General features: G+C 36.0%; 1 protein-coding gene across 1 annotated transcript in view; it reads left to right on the top strand.

Annotated features, from left to right (window-relative positions):
* Positions 1 to 20,997, top strand: part of LOC111056253 (von Willebrand factor A domain-containing protein 8-like) — a 139,032-nt gene that overhangs the window by 57,289 nt on the left and 60,746 nt on the right. The window contains exons 6-11 of the mRNA XM_039435671.1: positions 8,695 to 8,853; positions 9,897 to 10,124; positions 13,229 to 13,432; positions 14,850 to 15,010; positions 17,259 to 17,422; positions 20,708 to 20,814. Of these exons, the coding sequence (XP_039291605.1) occupies positions 8,695 to 8,853; positions 9,897 to 10,124; positions 13,229 to 13,432; positions 14,850 to 15,010; positions 17,259 to 17,422; positions 20,708 to 20,814 (1,023 nt within the window). The remainder of the gene's footprint in view (positions 1 to 8,694; positions 8,854 to 9,896; positions 10,125 to 13,228; positions 13,433 to 14,849; positions 15,011 to 17,258; positions 17,423 to 20,707; positions 20,815 to 20,997) is intronic.

The following is a 20,997-nucleotide window of genomic DNA, read 5'->3' as shown; positions in this document are numbered from 1 at the left end:
ATCAATAGTTTCACGCTAGAAGAAGAAGAAGAGGAAGAAGAAGAAGTAGGAAGAAGAAGAAGAAGAAGAGAAGAAGAAGAAGAAGCAAATGAGGGAGAAGAAGCAGCAGCAAATGAGGGAGAAGAAGAAGAAGAAGAAAAAGAAGGGAAGAAGCAAATGAAGGAGAAGGAGGAGAAGAAGAAGATGAAAGGAAACAACAAGAAATCCAGGTGACCAAGAATAACAACTAGTGACCCCCTGGGTTGAAGAACTCGCTCATGAACTGTTGTATTGATCTCTGAAATTAGCGCAACTTGCAATTATACAGAGTTGGTGAAAATTGTGGAAACAGCTGAATATTTCTTTTGCAAGTGTGATATGACAGAAGATTCCATGGGGATCCTATTCCAATTGAAAAAAAAAAACACTTTTTGTCGCTTCAAAACTTTTGTCTGCCATCTTGGATCCGTCATGATATGGATCCAATTTCATTTCGAAACCAGCTTCATTTTGAATCCAACTTTATTTTTTTCAAATGGGAACGTGGTCATGTGATACATGATTTCGATACAGAAAAATTAATGCTAATCGTAGGTAAGAGCATTAAATTCTCTTTGATATGATGTATTATTTCACTATTTCAAGTTTTCCTTTCATTGTTATAGCAGCGTTAATGTAGTGGGTGAAATTTTCAACTTTGCAACAAGTGGCAACTCAGTGGTTCTACACCTTCAATAGTGGGGTTTAAGATTCGCACTTTTTACTTTCCTTGCCCTATTACCATAGGTAAGGAAAGTATTGCTTTTCGAAAAAAATAAGGTACCCCAATTTCTAAATTTCTATACGTTCCAAGGTCCCCTGAGTCCAAAAAAGTGGTTTTTGGGTATTGGTCTGTATGTGTGTGTGTGTGTGTGTGTGTGTGTGTGTATGAGTGTATGTGTGTCTGTGTACACGATATCTCATCTCCCAATTAGCGGAATGACTTGAAATTTGGAACTTAAGGTCCGTACAATATAAGGATCCGACACGAACAATTTCGATCTAATGCAATTCAAGATGGCGGCTAAAATGGCGAAAATGTTGTCAAAAACAGGGTTTTTCGCGATTTTCTCGAAAGCGGCTCCAACGATTTTGATCAAATTTATACCTAAAATAGTCATTGATAAGCTCTATCAACTGCCACAAGTCACATATCTGAAAACATTCCAGGAGCTCCGCCCCATCTATGCAAAGTTGGATTTTAGATTCCCAATTATCAGGCTTCAGATACAATTTGAACAAAAAATTCCAAGTAGAAAACATTAAGCATGAAAATTCCTACAATAATTATTTATGTTCAATAACATTTCCACCTCAAATTTAAAATAAGCTCGAAATTCGAAAAAATGTTATTATTTGAATTGCAAATTGTTGGCAACTGTTGATTCTATTAAATCATTCACTATGAAGAGATAGCAGACTTCGTGTGTCTCCAGCGTTATTGTCCTGTCACCAGCTGGCTCAGATCTTTGAATAGTAGTAGACTTGAGATGCGCTTGTACACTAGCGTCAGGTGACAAATTTTCATAACAGCAAGGAAAGTTGCGTGAGTGCGCCACACCAGATTTTTACGTGTTCACCTTCTAACTAGTCTTAATTAAGCTGCACAGTCAAAAATTGTGTTTGAGACACACACTTCAAATTTTATAGTCAAATTATCAATTGTTGCAGATTTGAAAATTTCACCCCCTGATAGAGAAGGATAGCAACACCAATGTTAATCAAATACTGCCATCATAATGTGGACCTCTCTATAGAAACACATTTGAGATAATAGGTTTTGTGTGTTGTGTGTCGAAAAAGATTTCAACTATTTGATGACTGCTGTCGGCAAAGTGGTTGAAACACTTGTGGTAATGAAATTTAATGAAGGGCCTATGTTAGTGCCAGTTGGTACTCCAACACAACTTCCTACAATGATTGCTACCTTCAACATCAGTAATTTAGTTTGTGTTGTTTTGGTTGTGAGGAGTTAAGGGGGTTAGAAAGTGTTTCCACTTTGAAACAGTGATAAGGGTGAGGCTTTCAACACCCTCTCACTCCAATCCCCCCCCCCCGTCAACCCGCTCCAGATGCAGTTGTGGTGTGGTGGAATTATTTTTACTGTGTTTTTAGATGGTGGAAGAGTTTTCGAAACCAATTTTCTTGGCTTTTCAATTGCTGCCTGACACGAACAGTGTTATTGCACCAATAAAATCGAAGAACAGGAAATGCCGTTATTAGTTTTACTCTCTAAAGGGGTGTTTTCCAATGAATTCGGCCCAGTCGGGCAAGGAAGATTGCATGCTTCTTATGGGAGCGTTACCTCATATTCATATTCTATTCCTACATTAACATTCTAAATTTGAAATTTTAGTAATCTTTTCAGGACCAAAAATATCTGTCTTTGAAAGTGCTGACGAATCATAGCCTCTTTTGGACTAATTTCAAATCAGAATTTGGGAATGGGATAGTAAGGGCTAAAAGCCTGTTTTTCAATTCCCTGTTGTTTTTTGTCTTCGTTGAATGAATAAAATAAATAATGTTCAAGTGGAAAAATTAGCCGAAATGGAAAGATTTGCGTTTGTGATACATCCAGAAAAAATCCAGGAATTGTCAATAAATTTATTTTGCATTTGTGCACTCCAGACTAAACTATGCTATTACTTGTTGGGGTAGTACTTATCATACTCATGTGAAGCCGCTATCTGGATTACAGAAGTCTTTTGTAAGAATAATGATGAAAAAAACAAGATTGCATGAATCCTTTCCTCTCTTTTTAAATTTAAATATTCTGCCACTTAGATATATGTACGTTTTTAGAGTTTTGCAGATGTTCTTTAATAGGAGTGGCAATGCTGGCGCAGTTGTGGATACTATTCGATCTTCATCGCGACATGGTAATAGAGCTCAATTGCCAAGACCAAGATCCACCATGTTCCAAAAATCTTTCTTGTTCTTAGGTCCAAAATTCTTCAATAATTTGCCTGACAATGTAAGATCTTGCCAATCGTACCCCTTGTACAGTAGATTGATCAGAGAGTGGCTATTCGGTCTTCTTCCGGAGGCGGTCGAAGCTATGTTTTTTGTTGTTCAGTGAGAGATCACATTTCTCAAATTCTAAAAGTTATTTTAATTACTATTTTCTCTGTTGTTAGCTTTCATCTTATTCTTTATTTGTTGTATGACTTTTATTTTTGTTTATCAATGCCTTGTTTTTCATTTCCTAGTTATAATTACTGGATACATTATGTAAGGAATTCGATAGACAAAATGATTTTTTTTACTATAAGAGAGTTTCTAGGGTTTGCAGCAACTCCTCCATGCGTACAGGGAAGCTTCCCTTGCATGAGAGTATTTATTGTCAAGAGAATTAAATGTATATAATATTCATAATTGTATTATTATTAGTTTATGCTCTAGATGATTAAGTATTATTTTGTATGCATTGTTTTTGGCAATAAAATTTATTATTATTATTATTTTAGGGCTGAAATATTACAACATTATTTATTTGAAAATCGTTCTGTGTTGTGAAGGTGATGTTGTGGTAGATATCCATATTGGACGAAAAAAACTTGATATGGACAAAACCACTGATTTTTTGAAACAAATTTAGATTAACGCCATGACCAGGTATTTGCCAATCTCTTATTGGTTGGATTGTGATCGGTTTAATAAAATCTTACTCAACTCCTATTGGTTTGTCACCATGGCTCTAAACGTTTAACACTTCCACTTTTTGTGTAGTTGAGAAGTTGATATTGCGGTAATTATTCATATTAAATAAAATGACTAAGAAATTGTCAAAAACCACAGATTTATTGATAGTTAGAAAGACCGGTTTCGGTTGTTACACCATTGTCAATCTCTGATAAATCATTGTCAGTTTATCAGAGATTGACAATGGTGTCTTTCTAACTATCAATAAATCTGTGGTTTTAGACAATTTCTTAGTCATTTTATTTAATATGAATGATTACCGCAATATCAACTTCTCCCACACAACCACAGATTTATTGATAGTTAGAAAGACCGGTTTCGGTTGTTACACCATTGTCAATCTCTGATAAATCATTGTCAGTTTATCAGAGATTGACAATGGTGTCTTTCTAACTATCAATAAATCTGTGGTTTTAGACAATTTCTTAGTAGTTTTATTTAATAAAGTTTAACACTTCTATTGGTCTGACTTCATCAACATATGAATGTGGAAGCAATCCAGCTGCTCAACGTGCATGGAGTAAGAAGACTACAACGCACAAAGCCACACGCATTAGTTTAGTGCTAAAGTGTTCAAATGGAAGTGCAGAGGCAGAATACTGTATCCTTTTATGCAAAAATAATCTTTATTTAATCCTTGACCAATATAGAAGGCTTAACCAATGGGTTTTACCTTCACAAACAATATTCTTATCAATTTAAGTCAAAATAGAATAGCTTATTAGTCTTTAACTAGGTGCCATAAAAATCAAGAAAAAAAAACTTTTATTGGTTGGATTGTGATTGTTTGAATTCTCCATAACTCAATTCTCATTGGCTGTCGTCATGATAAAAAACTCTTACTCTGTCATTTTCTGACTTGTGATTGGTTAAAATCTTTCTTTGGCATTTGTCATGACGACTAAATTGCAGCTTTATAAAAAAATTGTTAAATGTTCCTCCACCTCCTCCACAACCTTTCACTGTACCTTCCCCTCACCCACCATCGTGAGCAGAATATCGTAGTAGAATCGGCAGAAATTATAATCGAAAAGTTTGAACTCAATTTCCGCTCTCATAATAACTGAAATTATTGCAAAAACAGATGACAGAGAGTGAGAGGGAGAGAGAATGAAAGAGAAAGAAGAAATAAGTAGTGTGTCTTCTCTTGGTGGAAATTGATGATAAAGTTTTTGCGCATAGTGTCAAGGACGAGAGAGAGAGATAGCGAAAGAGAGAGAGATTTGATTAGATAGGGCATCAGTTGGCTCCGTGGTCGCGCTGATAAGCCATCGATAAGATAAGCATCTCATGCTCCCTGGTGGTCATAAAGGTGACCATTTGGGAGCAGACTAAATATCAATTATAAGTTGAAACATATTTTCCCCTTGGTTCGGAACCCACCTCAAGCTGTAGCACAAAATACAGCATTATTTTTATTCTATTATATTATTCTATTATAGAACTTTTCTCTGCCTGTTGCTCTGCCCTTTATGTGAGCATCACCCTCAGCAAAAACAATTTAAAAAAAATATTAGGTAGATTTCTGTATTATTTATGTTTATTACAATATTTATGCTGGCTGAAACGAGGTCAACGATTCAATTAATTTTGCACAATAAAATATAATTGAAAAATAATTTTACTATTCAATGAATCATACAAAATTACGAATTATGAATTGGAAAGTTATTGAATTAATGTTCAGACTTGAAATATTAAATTATATAATTTTCATATTATATCAATATTGTTTTACAATTAACACTTGAATGGTATGTGAGATAGAGAGAAAAAAAGATGGAATGGTTTTTAGACATTTGAGTGTCTAACTTGTATAACTGTTTAGACTTGAGTGTAAAAACAAAGATTGGTCACTTTTTTTTACTTGTAAGCTCTTGATAGGTCCTTGTTATCAATTTATCTTATCACTTTTGAAGAACTTTGTGTTTTATTTCTAGCTCCTTCTTCTCTTCTTGTTTCTGCTCTCTTTTCCTATCCTACTCTGTCAATTCCTTCTTCTCCTCCTTTTCCTCCTCCACATCTTTCGCTCATCCTCCTCCTTCTCCTCCTCCCTTCCTCCCCTTTTGTCTTCTTTCCTTACTTTACCTTCTTAATATTATTGTATCATTAAGGTACTTTCTTCTTTTCCATCTTCTCCTTATCCTCCTGATCTATCATTCCCTCCTGCTCATGTTCCTTCTTCTTGTTCTTCCTTCTCCTCTACGATCTTATTTTTCTTTTTCTGTTCTTCTTTTGTATTTTTCTTGTTCATCTTCTTCTTCCTCGTTCTTGTTTCTCTTCTGCTCTTTCTAATATTCATCTTCTCCTCCTCCCACAATACCTCCTGATCTTCTTAATTCTTTAATTCTCTCTCTTCCTTTTGCTCAAACCTTCTCGACCTCTTTCTCTTCCTCCTCCTCACCCCCTCTAACTCATCCTCCAGCTTTTCCTGCTCCTTCTCCAACTCCTCCTCCTCCTACTCCTCCTCCTCCAACTCCTCCTCCCTTCTTCTGCCCTGCTTCTCCGTTCTCCTCATCTCTCTTGTCTAATATTCGCATCATTTACGTAACATAAATAATATAGTTTCCAAATCAAAAGCGAGCAGTGTGGTACATTTAAATTAAATATTGTTACAAATGTTGAATTGTCACGCCAGGCTCTGCGCATTCATTATTAAATGTCATCAGCAAAAGCGCTAAGATAGGAGTTTGTGATTAATTGTCAACTTACACGAAATCAAAGATTTATACTTAGTACATTCAACGATAAGTTATGTGGATGCATATCTTTTCAACGCAATTTTTCACTTCACAGCTTTGTTTGGAATAATATTCAGAAGGTAAATTCTCCACATGAACTATGCTAAGGGGGTGTGGGTGGTTTGAAAATCTTACTGTTTGTTTTTTGAATAGGCAGGCTATTCAAAAAAATTTTAGTTTAATAAATTCCCTTCAAGTTTCTAAACGAATCAACTAGTACCCTTTTATTTCTCTTCTTTATGAACACTACATTTTGTTTCGACTCATAAGTTTATTTTCAAGTTTCAAAATCCTTCATGTAATGTCCGATTTTCCGTAACTTCCAAAGTTGGCTCTTCAAAGTGTGAAATTTTCAAAAAACAACTTCAGCTTACAATTTTGTTCTTCTTCGAATCTCATAACTTTCCAGCGATGATTAAAATTGATTTAAGTGTTGATTATGGGCTTGTGGTGCATCAAATTCATCTCTTTAATAACATTATGTATAATTTTTGCATTTGCCTACGACTGTTGCAGCAGTTTCAGCGTTTATTTTTTGCAGTTTTTGCAACAATAGTTTTTGGTCAGTCGACCGAACATTTGAAGGGAATGTTTCATGTTTGAAACACAATACTCGACTTAGCAGCTCTGTTCAGACTAGTTAGGATGCAAACTTATCAAACGTTTTCAAACTTAGTTGCCAAAAGTGCTAGAGGGATGAGGGTATTCAAAATAATGCGTTCCTATTTTTACTTACACTGCGAACTATATATATATATATTGTAAGAATATAATTTTGAATATTTATTATCATTATTGACAAATATTTAAGACTATCAACCAACTGTATTCTTCACCGAATAAGTTGGATCAATCGGCGATATACAGCATTGATTATTAAATCTTTGGAAATAATACGTTCCCGAGATTTATTTAAATTATCCAGGACCAGCACATCCGATTTGAAAAAACTCAAAGGTCTTAGTATTAAGTTGCAGCAGCAATACAAATTAATAGAATTTATAAGGTATTCTGATAGAGTGTCGCCTTTGATTCCGCTCGGTATCGTTTTACATTGCTGACCACTTTGTCGAATGGTGGTGAGTGGCATTGGTGGCGATACCGCATTGTCTAGTACAAAAGTCAGAGCCCTTATATCTATCTACCTCTCCTGCATCTATATCTGTGGAGTCTACCAAATCAGTCACAAAAACTGTGAACTGTTGAAGCGGCCGACGTTTGCAGCCAGCGAAAGCAGAGAATTGTTTGAGCTCCTAGAAGAGCTGGTAAGAAACTGGTGCTATTTTTTTTTCAGGAGTTACAAAAATTTTTAGCCTATATTATATTGAAAAATCTTTGCTCTACCGACTGCGGCCAAGCAGGGCACATATTACGGCAAAAATAACATTACAATATATATATATATATATAGAAGCGAAATGGCACTCATTCATTCATAATGAACAGAACTAAAAATTTACTGGATTTGGTAAAATGTCCAAAGCTACGCCCAAAATCTGCGTTTCTCTGCGATTTCTCAGCTCTCTCAAGAACTAATTGGCAAAAAATGTTCAAACTTGGTACACAGGCTCAGCTGAGCTACAAAAATTTTGTGTTGGAAGTCAAGTTCCGCCTACAGTTAAGACGAACAAGATCGGCGGTTTTTGAGCGTTTGTGTTCCATTTTCTACGTCTTCTCAAGAACTAATTGACAGATCATGATCAGATTTGGTACATTAGTTCAGCAAGGGTCTACACATTTTTTCTTGAGAGGTCTTCAGAATTATGTCAAAGATATGCCCAAGATGAGCGGTTTTACTGAGTTTCCAAGCGTTTACCAGCGTTTTTTGAGGGTTACTTTTCTCAAGTCTTTCATTGAAGATTCAATTTTTCAAGAAAATTCATACTTGATAGGGTTGGATATGGATGTTTCTTAAGTTCTCCATATCATTCCTGTTTCAAATTTCAAAGAACTATTAGACTGAAATACAATAAATCTCAAACCAAGTCTCTAATTGAGAAATAACTGCATATTTATCAATTCTGATAAAAAAATATTTTTGCAACCCTGCGCTACATAATCCAAAGAAAACTGGTGATTAAATCTAGCCTAAAAGTTTCTTTTGACCGAAGGAAGAAAGCTCAAATGAAAAATGCACTGCTGATTGTATTTCTGGATGATCCAACCGGGGGTTCAGGGGGCGGCTACTCTATCATAATACACAGTGGTCTTGTATCAAATTGTCTTGTTTCAGGACTCAGAACGTATGCTTAGATCATTGTATCCTGCCTTGGATGACTACAGACTGACTGCTCTACTCAACTGCAGCTACGCTCTCCTTTCTACTGAGTCAGCATCTTTAGGACTTCCTGAATTCCCGTTGGACAAACTGACAGCCGCTGCTAAATTACTGGCAAGTATATCATATTTTTGTTTGCTCTGTATTCAGATTTTTTGCTGACAGTGATGCCAACATGAGCTTCTGTCTTCTTGTACGTTGGCAATGAGACGGACTAAGATGATCATGATACATATGATTCAAGATCATGTTCTGATAATATGATTTAGCATCTGAAGTTACCAACTGTAATAAACAGGTCACCCTGTGATAAATTGTGTACTGGTATTAAAACGGTAGTTTGGAGTTGAAGTGTAGTTGATTGGTACCAGCTGTAGATAATGGTTCCTTAGAAGACCTATACAAATAATAAAATTATCACTCCTCTATCATTGAGAAACTGGAAAATTATTCACCCCATGAAAGAGGGTTGTTCATTTTACATTCATTATTACTGAAGAATGATAGAAACGTTTACTTTTTTTAAAATTCAGCGTAGCTTATATTCATCCTAAAATGGAAGATGGAAAGAATATGGAATTCTGTGTGATTCATCATACATCGCATATTTCCTGGACCATCTATTGACAATCAACAACTATGAACACATTAAATTCATCTTTGAAACACTGATTTAACCTATCTATTTTATTTTTTTTTCAATTCATCACTTTACTGATATTACTACCAATTGATTGAGAAGAATAATATGTTTTCGGGATAATAAATGCTGCATGACTAAGCACATAGGAAGTCCGTCCGTATGGAGATGTAAATGAAAATATTGATTGTCGAATTCATGATTCACCAAATAAAGTGAAGTGTGACATGAGATACATTGACTTTTTGGCGGCACGAAGGTCGCCGGGCAAGCTAGTTATTGATAAATTTCAATCCCCTAGTGAATTTCACATTATACTGTAAGAATTAGTTGAATAGAAAGCATTGATTGATTATTTGCCTTTATTAGGGCGGAATTAGGACTCCAGGTCCTCTCTGCAACACAACTCTTATGATGTTATTATGTTACAGTATTTATGAGATGTTGGCAGTTATTCAAACTGAATCCTGCCGAATTTGATTCAAAATCAAACTAATCTATTGTTTGCGACTTTCAGAATGATTTCCCATGGATGTCAGTGCACGATGTATTCAATCGTATGTACCCAGGCGATAGTTTTCTGAACAAGGAGGGAAGAGACGCTATTCAAACGGTGCTGAAATCGTTTGTAGAATTAGACACTGCACCTGTCAATCACACTTTGCAAAATGTTTCGAAGAATGGTGAGCTAATGGCGAATGTCACAATTTCTGATGGACGAAAACGAAATGGCAGCCAAGTATCGGTGAGTACGGTAATTCAGAACTAGTGATCTTAAGGCCCAGTTGCACAAAAGCCCGTTTACCTTTGATCGTGATTAATTGGTTCTTGTGGAATTAATCACGATTAAAATTTAACCGGTTTTTGTGCAACCGGCACTAAGTCTGCTTCTGGAGGAGTGCCTTCGCTGTCACATGTCAATTGTTTCTATATACCAGGGTAGGCTGATAAGTAATGCTCATGCTTGTAGAGCACAAAACAAATAACCCCCAGAAGCGAAATTGCTGGCATGTGAAAGTTCTATTAATCCTCTACTCGGCTGCGTAGTTTGAATTTGTTGAGTTCATCCACTTTGGTTTGGTTGGTGTTGGTTTTGGCTTTGGTTTTGGAATGGCGTCGTGTTCTGGTGGTGTAAAGGTGTGTACAGATATATGCGCCTCCAACACGCTCCCCGCACGCTCCGATCATGAACGTTACGCGAGATGTTACGCAAGGGTTCGATTGAGGTTTGAAATTTGTTTGAAGGATGATCGATCCGTTTTTTTTTTTCTTATTGTTGACTTTGCTACAACCTAACCTCAAATGTGAAACAATCCAGCTTATCGGGTGACAAAACTAAATAAAATATTCTGACCAGGGGATTGCTGTGTAGCCTAATAATACATTATGTTTATATAATAAATGTATAATGAATATTATGATTATTTCATTTATTTTAATGTTTTATTATAAAAGGTAATGTCTGTCAATGTTTCAAAAGGTGAAAACCTTGATTGGGAGGTCGGCTTCTTTCTTCTAAATGCTAATATGCCGGTACCTATAACTTTTTATGCTTTTATAACTTTTTATTATTTAATTTAATAATTAATTATTAATTTTGATAATTTTATTTGCTAACACAGATATCGTAACTATTAACAAACATTACAAACAAACACGTTGACCACGCAAGCGCAACTATTGGTTAATTCGACCTAGGAGCTTGCCAAGCTCGACCTCTGTTACACGCTCTTCTCGCGTTCCACTCTTGCTCCCCGGTCGATCATCAATCGCTCTGCTCGAGTGACGTTCGATTGCGGAGCAGAGCGAAAGTCTGTACGCACCTTTATGTAAAAGCGAATTTAACAACGCACTGTTATTGAATTTTCATCTGTTGAGAATGTGAATCCAAGTGAGATTCATAGTCGTTTAAAGGCTGTTCAATTATTGATTCTCCTGAATAATGATCTATGGAGTCGTCTCCGTCTCCTTCGGTAGCCCTTCAAAAATTGTTCACACCATTCCAATCGACGATGTTTATTCTCGTCTGTCAGACGTGTATGGACCCATAGTGCACAGATTTTATGGTATCCCAATTGGTCGATAATGAAGTCGACACGTTCCTTGGATATTCCAACTTGGTTTGCGTTATGCTGTGGAGTGATTCGCCAGTCATTTTGAATCAAATATTTGACAAGTTTAAGATGATTATCGTCTGTGACAGAGATTCGACGTCCGCTGTCTGTTTCGTCAACAATTGAGGATTGGCAATCTCGAAATTTTATAATCCCTCGATCCATGGTAGACCTGTATCGTCACAATGACAGCCTTTGAACGATGATAAATCTCACTAGGATTCACTTTCTCAGCAGTTGAAAATTCAATAACAGCGTGTTGTCCAATTCGCGTTTACATAACACCACCAGAACACGACGCCATTCTTTCATTAACCAAACCAAACTGGATGAACGCAACGCCTTCAAACTGTACAGCCATGTAGAGGATAAATAGAGCTTCCAAATGCCACCTGGCTCGCTTCTGAGGGTTATTTGTTTTGTTCTCTACAAGAATGTGTGCCTTACTTATCAGCCTACCTTCGTATATTATATTTTTTTCATATATCCGCTCTTGAAAGTGTGAAATTTGTAAAAAAAACAGTTCTACTTCCAAATGTTTGCATTTTCAGGCCTCATAACTCTCCAGAAATTCATTGAAACTATAAATGCTAATCACAGGGTGGTAGAACATGTAATTCTCAAATAATATGAAGTATGTTCAAGTTTGTAGTAACAGCTTCAGTATCGAGTGTGAAATTGTATTGTAATGTGACTATTGTATTGTTTGCTCTATCCAATAAATAAATAAATCTTAAATTTTGTAACAAGTGTCAACTAGGGGCTTATCACAAAAAAACATTTCAACAGATATACAATTTGTTGTGAATGTCTCTTTGATTCTATTCAAGTATATTGTGTTCCTTAAAGTGAGATTTACTTTGAATCCCCAGCATCAATTGATTGGAAAGAGTGTTGAATGGAGACGTATTATGTTAATTTTTATTGAACGAGCAATAGCGAGTTCTCACTTTTGACTTACCGAAGGCCAAAGTCGTTGTCCGTCTGTTTGTATGTTCTACAATAGCTTTAGAAAAAATTGAACAATCAGCTTCAAATTTTGAACACTTATTCTTCGGACCTTTTTAGAGGTCAAGTTCGTTAGACAACAAATTGACTCACTCATTCGTCCTTTTTTATGATATAACAAATAACATTGAAAGTGCATAAGAAAAAAATGTTATGGTTCATCATTCATGCAGCTGAAGAATTCATTGTATACAATTGATACAGTTTTTCCATTCATTTGTTCATAACAGTTGAGGGTATTTGGGAGCTATCAAACATGCTGACACATTATTTCAGCGGGTAGATAATATAATATATCGATGTGCGGTTTTCGCCATTTATTTTCGTCGTAAGTATTTGAAAGTGATCATTAACAAGCAGCTCGTAATGGAAAGAAACATTGAATAGTATTTATTTTCTCTTGGAACTCTGTATCGAAATCATGTATGACATAACCATCTTCTCATTATAAAAAATGGATTTGGATTCATTGGGTCATAGATGTTGAAGCGACAGATTAATATTTGAAGATTAATTTTTCATTTCAAATAGGGTCCTTAATGAAACCTACTGTCAAATTATTCTTATGAGAAAAAAATTTAGCTGTTTTCATAATTTTTATCACCTCTGTATAATTAAAAGTTGCAGGTTTCAAAGATTACAATACAACAGTTCTTGAGCGAGTTCTCCAACCCAGGGGGTCACTAGTTATTAATAGTTGATGATGATGTTGTGTAATGTTTTACAGGTACATTGTGGCAGCGGTAAGAGTGCAGAGACCATTGATTACATAGCGACTGCATACCAAGATTCTTCACTAGCTGGCCTTCTACAAAATCATGCCATAGGAGATATCTGTGTGATTGGACCAAAGGGCTGTGGAAAATCTATTCTAGTCAAGAGATTGGCTAATATGCTTGGATACAGCGTTGAACCTATCGTCCTGTATCAGGTAAATTTATAAAATACTGAATGACAGCCTTTTAAGGTAGGCGCACACAGATTGTCATCGGACGGACGGCACGCATCGGAAGGATCGTACTTTTTTAGGTGCTGCGCATACTAGTCGTCGTCGGAGCATTGGCATTTTAGTTCATTGCGACGTATGTCGAGTCATGTGCGAATTAGGGATTGAATAAACAAATATCACAGCATTCAAGTAATGGATAGCAGTAGCGAAGAAGTTATAATTGTTACTTGTTTGTTAGCCAATGATGAAGCGACGTAGGAAGAGGAAACGAAAAATGTGAATCCATAGAATTAATCAGAAAAGGATAGAATACAGAGAATTCAATCATCTATTTCCTGATTTAATTGAAGACGAAGTTAAAATTTTTAGCTACTTGAGCATGTACTAGTCAATCGTCTGTAGAAATGGATAATGCTTGACGGTCCTACTGCGCACACAGAACGGAAATGCCGGTGAGTTATTCAATCCGAACGGAGCCGTCAGCTTCAATGTTCCTCTCGGGACTCCTGACAGTATTTCCGATCTACGATTCGTACGATGCGCATTCCAATTGAAATTAATGCATTAAATCTAATAGTCCGATGCGTGCCGTCCGTCCGATGACGATCTGTGTGCGCCTACCTTATATTTCTACAATATTAAAAAAAATAAATTGTTTTTTTTTCTTATTAAAAAAAATAAATTGTTTTTTTTTTCTTATCAGTTGAATAGCCCATTTTAAACTATCATGTAATCTAGAGTCTAGACCAGTAACAGGTCTAATAGAATCTTGAGCAAGAAGTAACCCCTTTGTAGATGTTACAATATATCGTTCTTATGTGGCTTAGTGTAATAACTGAGAATAATGAAGCATTTGTTCAGCCAGGGGTTTTACAAAATTGGGTTCAATTCAATATATTTTATATGATATAATATATATATATATATATATATATATTATATGATTTGCGATTCTGTCCACGGATAAATGGATAAATTTATTCATTCCTTATAATTTATATGTATTTATTCCATTAATTTTCTGACTCCAGAGTATAGAAGCCGGTCAAAGTCTAGAAGTTAGCTAAATCCCGAGCTCTGAAACTGTCTCTTACTAAATCGAGTCTTAGGAGTGAGTACTGTTCTTCCAATCGAGTTTTATAACCATTTACCCACCACAACATATTCGTGATTTGACAGACAAAGGGAATTCAAAAAATAATTGAGAAATTTTAATGAAAGAGTGCTTCTATAATGTGTTCTGTCTATTCCAATTATTATTTTGACATGCATTTTGTTGTATGTTATTTTTGATATGGTGTGTATTTTTTATTCACAATAATGTATCGCATTTTGACGTGGCCGATACAGATTGGGAAGTGTTTGTGTCAATAAAAATATTTGAATTTTTTTTCTCCAGGATATGACTTCGAGGGATTTGATACAGCAAAGGTCGACCTTGGACAATGGAGACACAATTTGGAAAAATGCGCCCTTGATAACGGCTGCGCTGCATGGCAGTTTGGCGGTGCTGGATGGAATACATCGACTACACCATAGCACACTGGCTATATTGCACAGGTAACATTCACTTACAACTGTCACCATTGGTTGAATGGAAGACATTAGTAGGATAGAATAGAATGACTATTTCATCATCCATATATGTATATAAATGAATGTCTGTTTGTTTGTTCCCTATAGACTCGAAACTACTTGACAGAACGGCATGAAACTTTGGAAATATGTAGTGTGAATATTGGGGATGGTTTCTAAACAGAAATTTTAATAGGGGGGCTAATAATTATTATTTATTAATCCATTTTACAGACCTATGTTTTCGAAACTGTCGGCCGAGCGGCTACCGAAGAACGGAAAGATTACCATGATTCAAGATCATATTGTGATAATATGATTCAACCTGTGATAAATTGTGTACTGGTATTAAAACGGTAGCTTGGAATTGAAGTTAGTGTAGTAGATTGGTACCAGCTGTAGATAATCGTTCCTTAGAAGACCTATACAAATAATTATTATCAATTTCAATTCAATACAATTCGTTTATTTCCACTTGGCATACAATACATGTACATATTTATATTTGATATTCAACAAAATAAGAATCACAATTTTACATAAACAGTAGAAAGAACATATTGATTGAGTGGAATTCCCCCAGTAAGACTATGCGTCTGAGATTGGGGGACAGTTCCTGCAAGCAGTATTATTCACTAAGTAGTTATAATTATGGTATTATATTTACTATAAATTACAATATGAGTAATTAAAATTACACAACTAAGATTCAGATAACAGTAGGTGAATTATAAGTGACAACATAATATAGTGTTGGGTGTAGCTTGATATCTAGAGTGGGAGAGCAAGAGGACCCAAAAACCGGAGGTAATTTATTGTTTTATAAGCCTCTATTATGTTTTGAAACTCTAAATACTTGAACGTAAGGTATGAGTGTATAAATGAATTTAGCATTTCGAAATATTAATGTATAAAGTTATTCCCCAATGCTAGGTGTAAGGTGAGTGAATTAGCCTCTCAGCTCCAATCCAGCCTATGCTGAAGAGCCATTTCATCAACGAGCTTTTAAAAATCACATTGCTGCTGCTCTCGGCCTCCCTCACAATATCTGGAACATTTCTGTATAAAATCTGAGCTAAATAGTATGGTAATTTGAGTTCAGTTCCGTGTATCAATCTAGGTATATAATATCCATGGTTGTTCCTATGTCGTGTTTGATAATTATGTTCGATATTGATGAATAGATCTGCTTTATGTTTCCTAACTGAGTAATGTTTTGATGTATAGTTGTCTGATGTTGAGCACAGGGAAGTCCGAGAACAGCAGCGCTGTGGGGTATCTTGATTCCTTTTTCAAAATTGTTTTTAAAATTGTTCTCTGGGTGACAGCAAGAGGTTCAAGACCTGCAGATGACACTCCCCCCAAACAATAATGCCATACTCCAATACTGACTGTGCATAGGCATGATAGATCCTCCTGCACAGTCTGATATTCAGCACATGGCTCAATTGGGAAAACCCATACAACAATCTTCTCAGTCTCTGTTTTAAACACTGAATATGAGTCATATCACTCCCCTATCATTGAGAAACTGAAAAATGTTGGAAAAAAATTATTCACCTCATGAAAGAGAATTGTTCATATTGCACTCATTAATTACTGAAGAATGACAGAATAATGTAAAAAAATCGAATTTAGCTCTGCTGATATTCATCATAAAATGGAAGATGGGAAGAATATTGAATTGTAATTCATCGTATATCGCATATTTCCTGGACCATCTATTGATAATCAACAACTATGAACGCATTAAACTCATCTTTGAAACACTGATTTAACCTATCAATTTTTTTTTAATTCAACACTACCGATAGATACTACTACCAATTGATTGTGAAGAATTTTCGGTATAATAAATTCTGCACGACGAAGCACATAGGAAGTCGTATTGAGATGTACCTAAATGGAAATATTGATTGTCAAATAAATTTCATGATTCACCAAATAAAGTCAAGTATGACATGAGATACATTGACTTCTTGGCGGTACGAAGTTCGCCGGGCCAGCTAGTAATAAAATATAATTGATCACATTCAATAAGAATAAGCATTTAATATTACATCATCCGGTATCAGCTATATTCTATAGAAGGCAGTGGCATAATTCTGCTCTCAACTAAATTTTGGGCATAGAATTATACTTTTTTAGTAAATCTTCCGTTCCTTACTTGTGACGTAAAATACAGTATTATTCATTAACTGTAGATTAACTTTATATATTGTGTATTTTTAAGGCTAGTCCAAGACAGGGAACTACAGCTGTTCGATGGGAGACGTATGTTGAGGCATGATAGGTACGATGAACTTGTCGAAACCCTTGGTGAGGAGAAGGTGATTAGATCAGGTCTCCTCAGAATCCATCCCTCATTTCGAATTGTGGCGTTGGGAGAGCCTTCAGGTACGTTAATCATTTGAATGAAATTACCAACAAATGCTAGTGACACTTCTATAAACAGCAAATATTATGTGTGAAGAAGTCTTCAGAGAATTTAATGGTATTCTTATAGAATTTCGTTTTATCAATTATCTTATTCTATTAGCATTTATTCAATTCAATGTCTCCTGTTTCTTTTATAGTTCGAAATTTAAAAACCTCAAGTCTGGTTTTAGACCTCTTTCAAGGGTCTTAATGTATTTAGCAGAGGAATCGCTTCGTTCCTATCGATAAGATAGATACGTCAAGATTTATACGCCTGCTACTCTCATTGTAAGGGTGACCACATCAAGAGCCGACTCCTCTGAAAATCATTTATGAGTTTGAAAATCGCTTCCCAGTGGTTTGGAAGTTCCACTCATCTCTCATAATCATCCGTCGCATTACCAATGCGCAAGTTTGGCGCGCATGTAGGCCTAGGCATCACCTTCAGAAATAAACATATCAATTCAGTTTTTGACGTGACAACGTCTTATAAATTGATTTGCCGGGTGACACTTCAAGAAACTGCGTTACGTTCCCACGTTATGCGCTCACAATGAGAGCGAGTGAGAGCGTTCGTTTCGGTTCACGGTTGTCTGGAAAGAGCACGAATAGGAGCAGTGGCGAGTAACGCAGCAGCCGAAGGCATTCACCTGGAGAGAGAGTGAAACGGAGCAGTCAACCTGCGCAGGCGCCGCAAGCAATCTCCTGCGACTACGCCTGCTTAGGTGAATAAGTGAATAGGTTATGTTGTAGTAATCACAATAATGCATAATCACATAATCATGCATAAGTGAATAGGTTATGTTGTAGTAATCACAATGTTGTGGTTCAGTGCGAGATTCTTTGTATAAATTAATGTTTTCAATATAATTCTTTGTATAAATAAATGTTTCAAATTGTTACTATTATTTCATCCTTCTTCCTACTATAGGAATGAATATTCACATTAAAATTATTTTACCACTCAAAGTCGTTGTCACGTAAAACTTTCGCCCGTATACCGACTTTACAGGCAACCATGCATTTTTTGCATGTAGGCCTAGGCATCACCTTCAGAAATAAACATATCATTCCAGTTTTTGCATGTAGGCCTAGGCATCACCTTCAGAAATAAACATATCATTGCAGTTTTTTGCATGTAGGCCTAGGCATCACCTTCAGAAATAAACATATCATTGCAGTTTTTTGCATGTAGGCCTAGGCATCACCTTCAGAAATAAACATATCATTGCAGTTTTTTGCATGTAGGCCTAGGTATCACCTTCAGAAATAAACATATCATTCCAGTTTTTTTTTTTTTCTGCTCTGTAAAATTGTGTACCGTCGCGTACTGGGAATAAGATCCCATCCCTGGTCGATGCTTCTACAGCATCAAGACGCTACTATGCGTAGCAATAACATTTGATCATCCAGTCGATTTGTATCCAGCTAATTGAGTCAACAAGCTAGCATGCATTAATTTTATAATTGGGAATACAGCGGTCAGGCATGCGAAGTTGCCTTTCTTCTATCGCACACAACGACAACTTTGTGGGTTAAATGGAAGGGGGCTCTCATCGCCTCAACTTCGCCCACATCACTTCTAATGTTATAAAGTGCAAATAAAAAGACATTTACTAGCAAGAAATAGGAGGAAACTGACAGAGATGTATGAAACCAAAAGATATATACTAGTAGTTCTGTGAACAGTAGACCTCGCGCTCAGTAAGTTACATTGACCTGTAGTTATGTTTTCTCAAAAATTAATAAATAGTTTATTTATTTAAAATGTCTAGAAAAAAACCCAAATAAACATAGAGCTTTCTGTCCTATCGTACCGTCACGTGTCGTCCCAGAATGTGAGTGTGAGCGCTGTTATCAGGTCTGGCTGCAACTGTCTACAAAGTTGATGGAAATATACATTTTCAACATGTTCGATGTTTTTGAACGGGTAGTATTATAGTCCACTAAACAGCTGTTTTATGATGAATAATTCTATAGTCTGATTTTTACTCTAATATTGGCGTATGAAGGAGGCTCCTTTTTCCTTTTATATTATCCTTGAAATGCAAAATTTCCAAAAACCTTGTATATACGTCGACGCGCAATTTAAAAAGGAACATACCTGTCAAATTTCATGAAAATCTATCACCGCGTTTCGCCGTGAACGCGCAACATATAAACATTAAGAGAAATGCCAAACCGTCGACTTGAATCTTAGACCTCACTTCGCTCGGTCAATTATTTTATAATACCTGAGATCCTGATCTCAGAACATAATGCTTATCCTACATTTATAATATCCTATATAAGGCTATTCTATATAACATACCTGTCAAATTTCATGGAATTCTATTACCGCGATTCGCCGTAAATGCGAAACATATAAACATAATTATAAACATTTAAACATTAAGAGAAATGCCAAACCGTCCACTTGAATGTTAGACCTCACTTCGCTCGGTCAATAACCAAAGTAATGGCTATGTCCAGGAGGCCAGTCAATGATGGAGCACAGATACAGTTATCTGGTTGAACCTTTCAGAAAGTGAAATCATCCAAGTATTTAGGCACCCTAATAACAGACGAAAATAATGTAGCTGAAGAAGTGATGATAGGATAATGTCTGGAAATAGGGTCTATTTCGCCCTGCAGAATATCCTCAAGTTCAAGAATGTGTAGAAAAAAGGTAAAATGAAAATTTAAACAACAGTTTTAAGATCAATAGTGACATATGGGGCCGAAGCTTGGACATTAACTAGAAGAGTAGAAGGTACAGTGATGGAAAAGAAGGATTTTAAGAAGAATTTTTGGAGCAATCAAGGAAAATGAAATATGGAGGATAAGAACAAACGAGGAACTAGGAAGATTGTTCGAGTAGACCAGTATTTTATCTGTTGTGAAAAGTATGAGGCTGAGATGGGCTGGTCATGTGTGCAGAATGCCGGAAGGGAGGGTGCCGAAAATAGTGCTGGAAGGCCAACCCGGAGGAAGAAGATTACAAGGAAGAACAAGAAAGCGGTGGGTTGACGATGTGGAGGAGAATTTGCGAAGATTGGGTGTAAGAAGATGGGAAGAACAGCAGAATGTCGACAGGGATGGAAGGATGTGGTTGTGGAGGTCAAGGCTCTGCATGGGCTGTAGAGCCAATAATAATAATAATGATGAAATGGTTGTTCATCTATCTATCAGCCAGAGATCAGTCCTCTACTGTAGAATTGAGTTACCTGCACAGATAACTTGATAAATTTGCAAAGTATTTTTTAACATTTGCTAAATTTTCAGGAATTGGTGAACAGCAATGGCTGAATCCGGAACTGCTGAGTCTGTTCGTTTTTCACGAAGTTCGCTCTCTGTCTATTGAAGAAGAAAAACAAATTATGATGGCGAAAGTGAGTAACTTATTATTAGACCACTGTAATTCATTAAGAGCCGGTTTCCGAGCTCGGGATTTAGCTAAGTTCTAGAATTTAAACAGCTGGAGTCAGAAAATTGGCTTTCCGAAACGGGGCGTAGTCTCAGTTCACGTTTAAATTAAATTTCGAAAAACTAGAAAATTAAACACAAAATAAAAT

Source organism: Nilaparvata lugens, chromosome 9 (assembly GCF_014356525.2).
Source record: "Nilaparvata lugens isolate BPH chromosome 9, ASM1435652v1, whole genome shotgun sequence".
NCBI classification, from domain to species: Eukaryota; Metazoa; Arthropoda; class Insecta; order Hemiptera; family Delphacidae; genus Nilaparvata; species Nilaparvata lugens.
The sequence above is the reverse complement of the archived record's forward strand: the minus strand, read 5'-3'. Positions and strand labels throughout refer to the sequence as shown.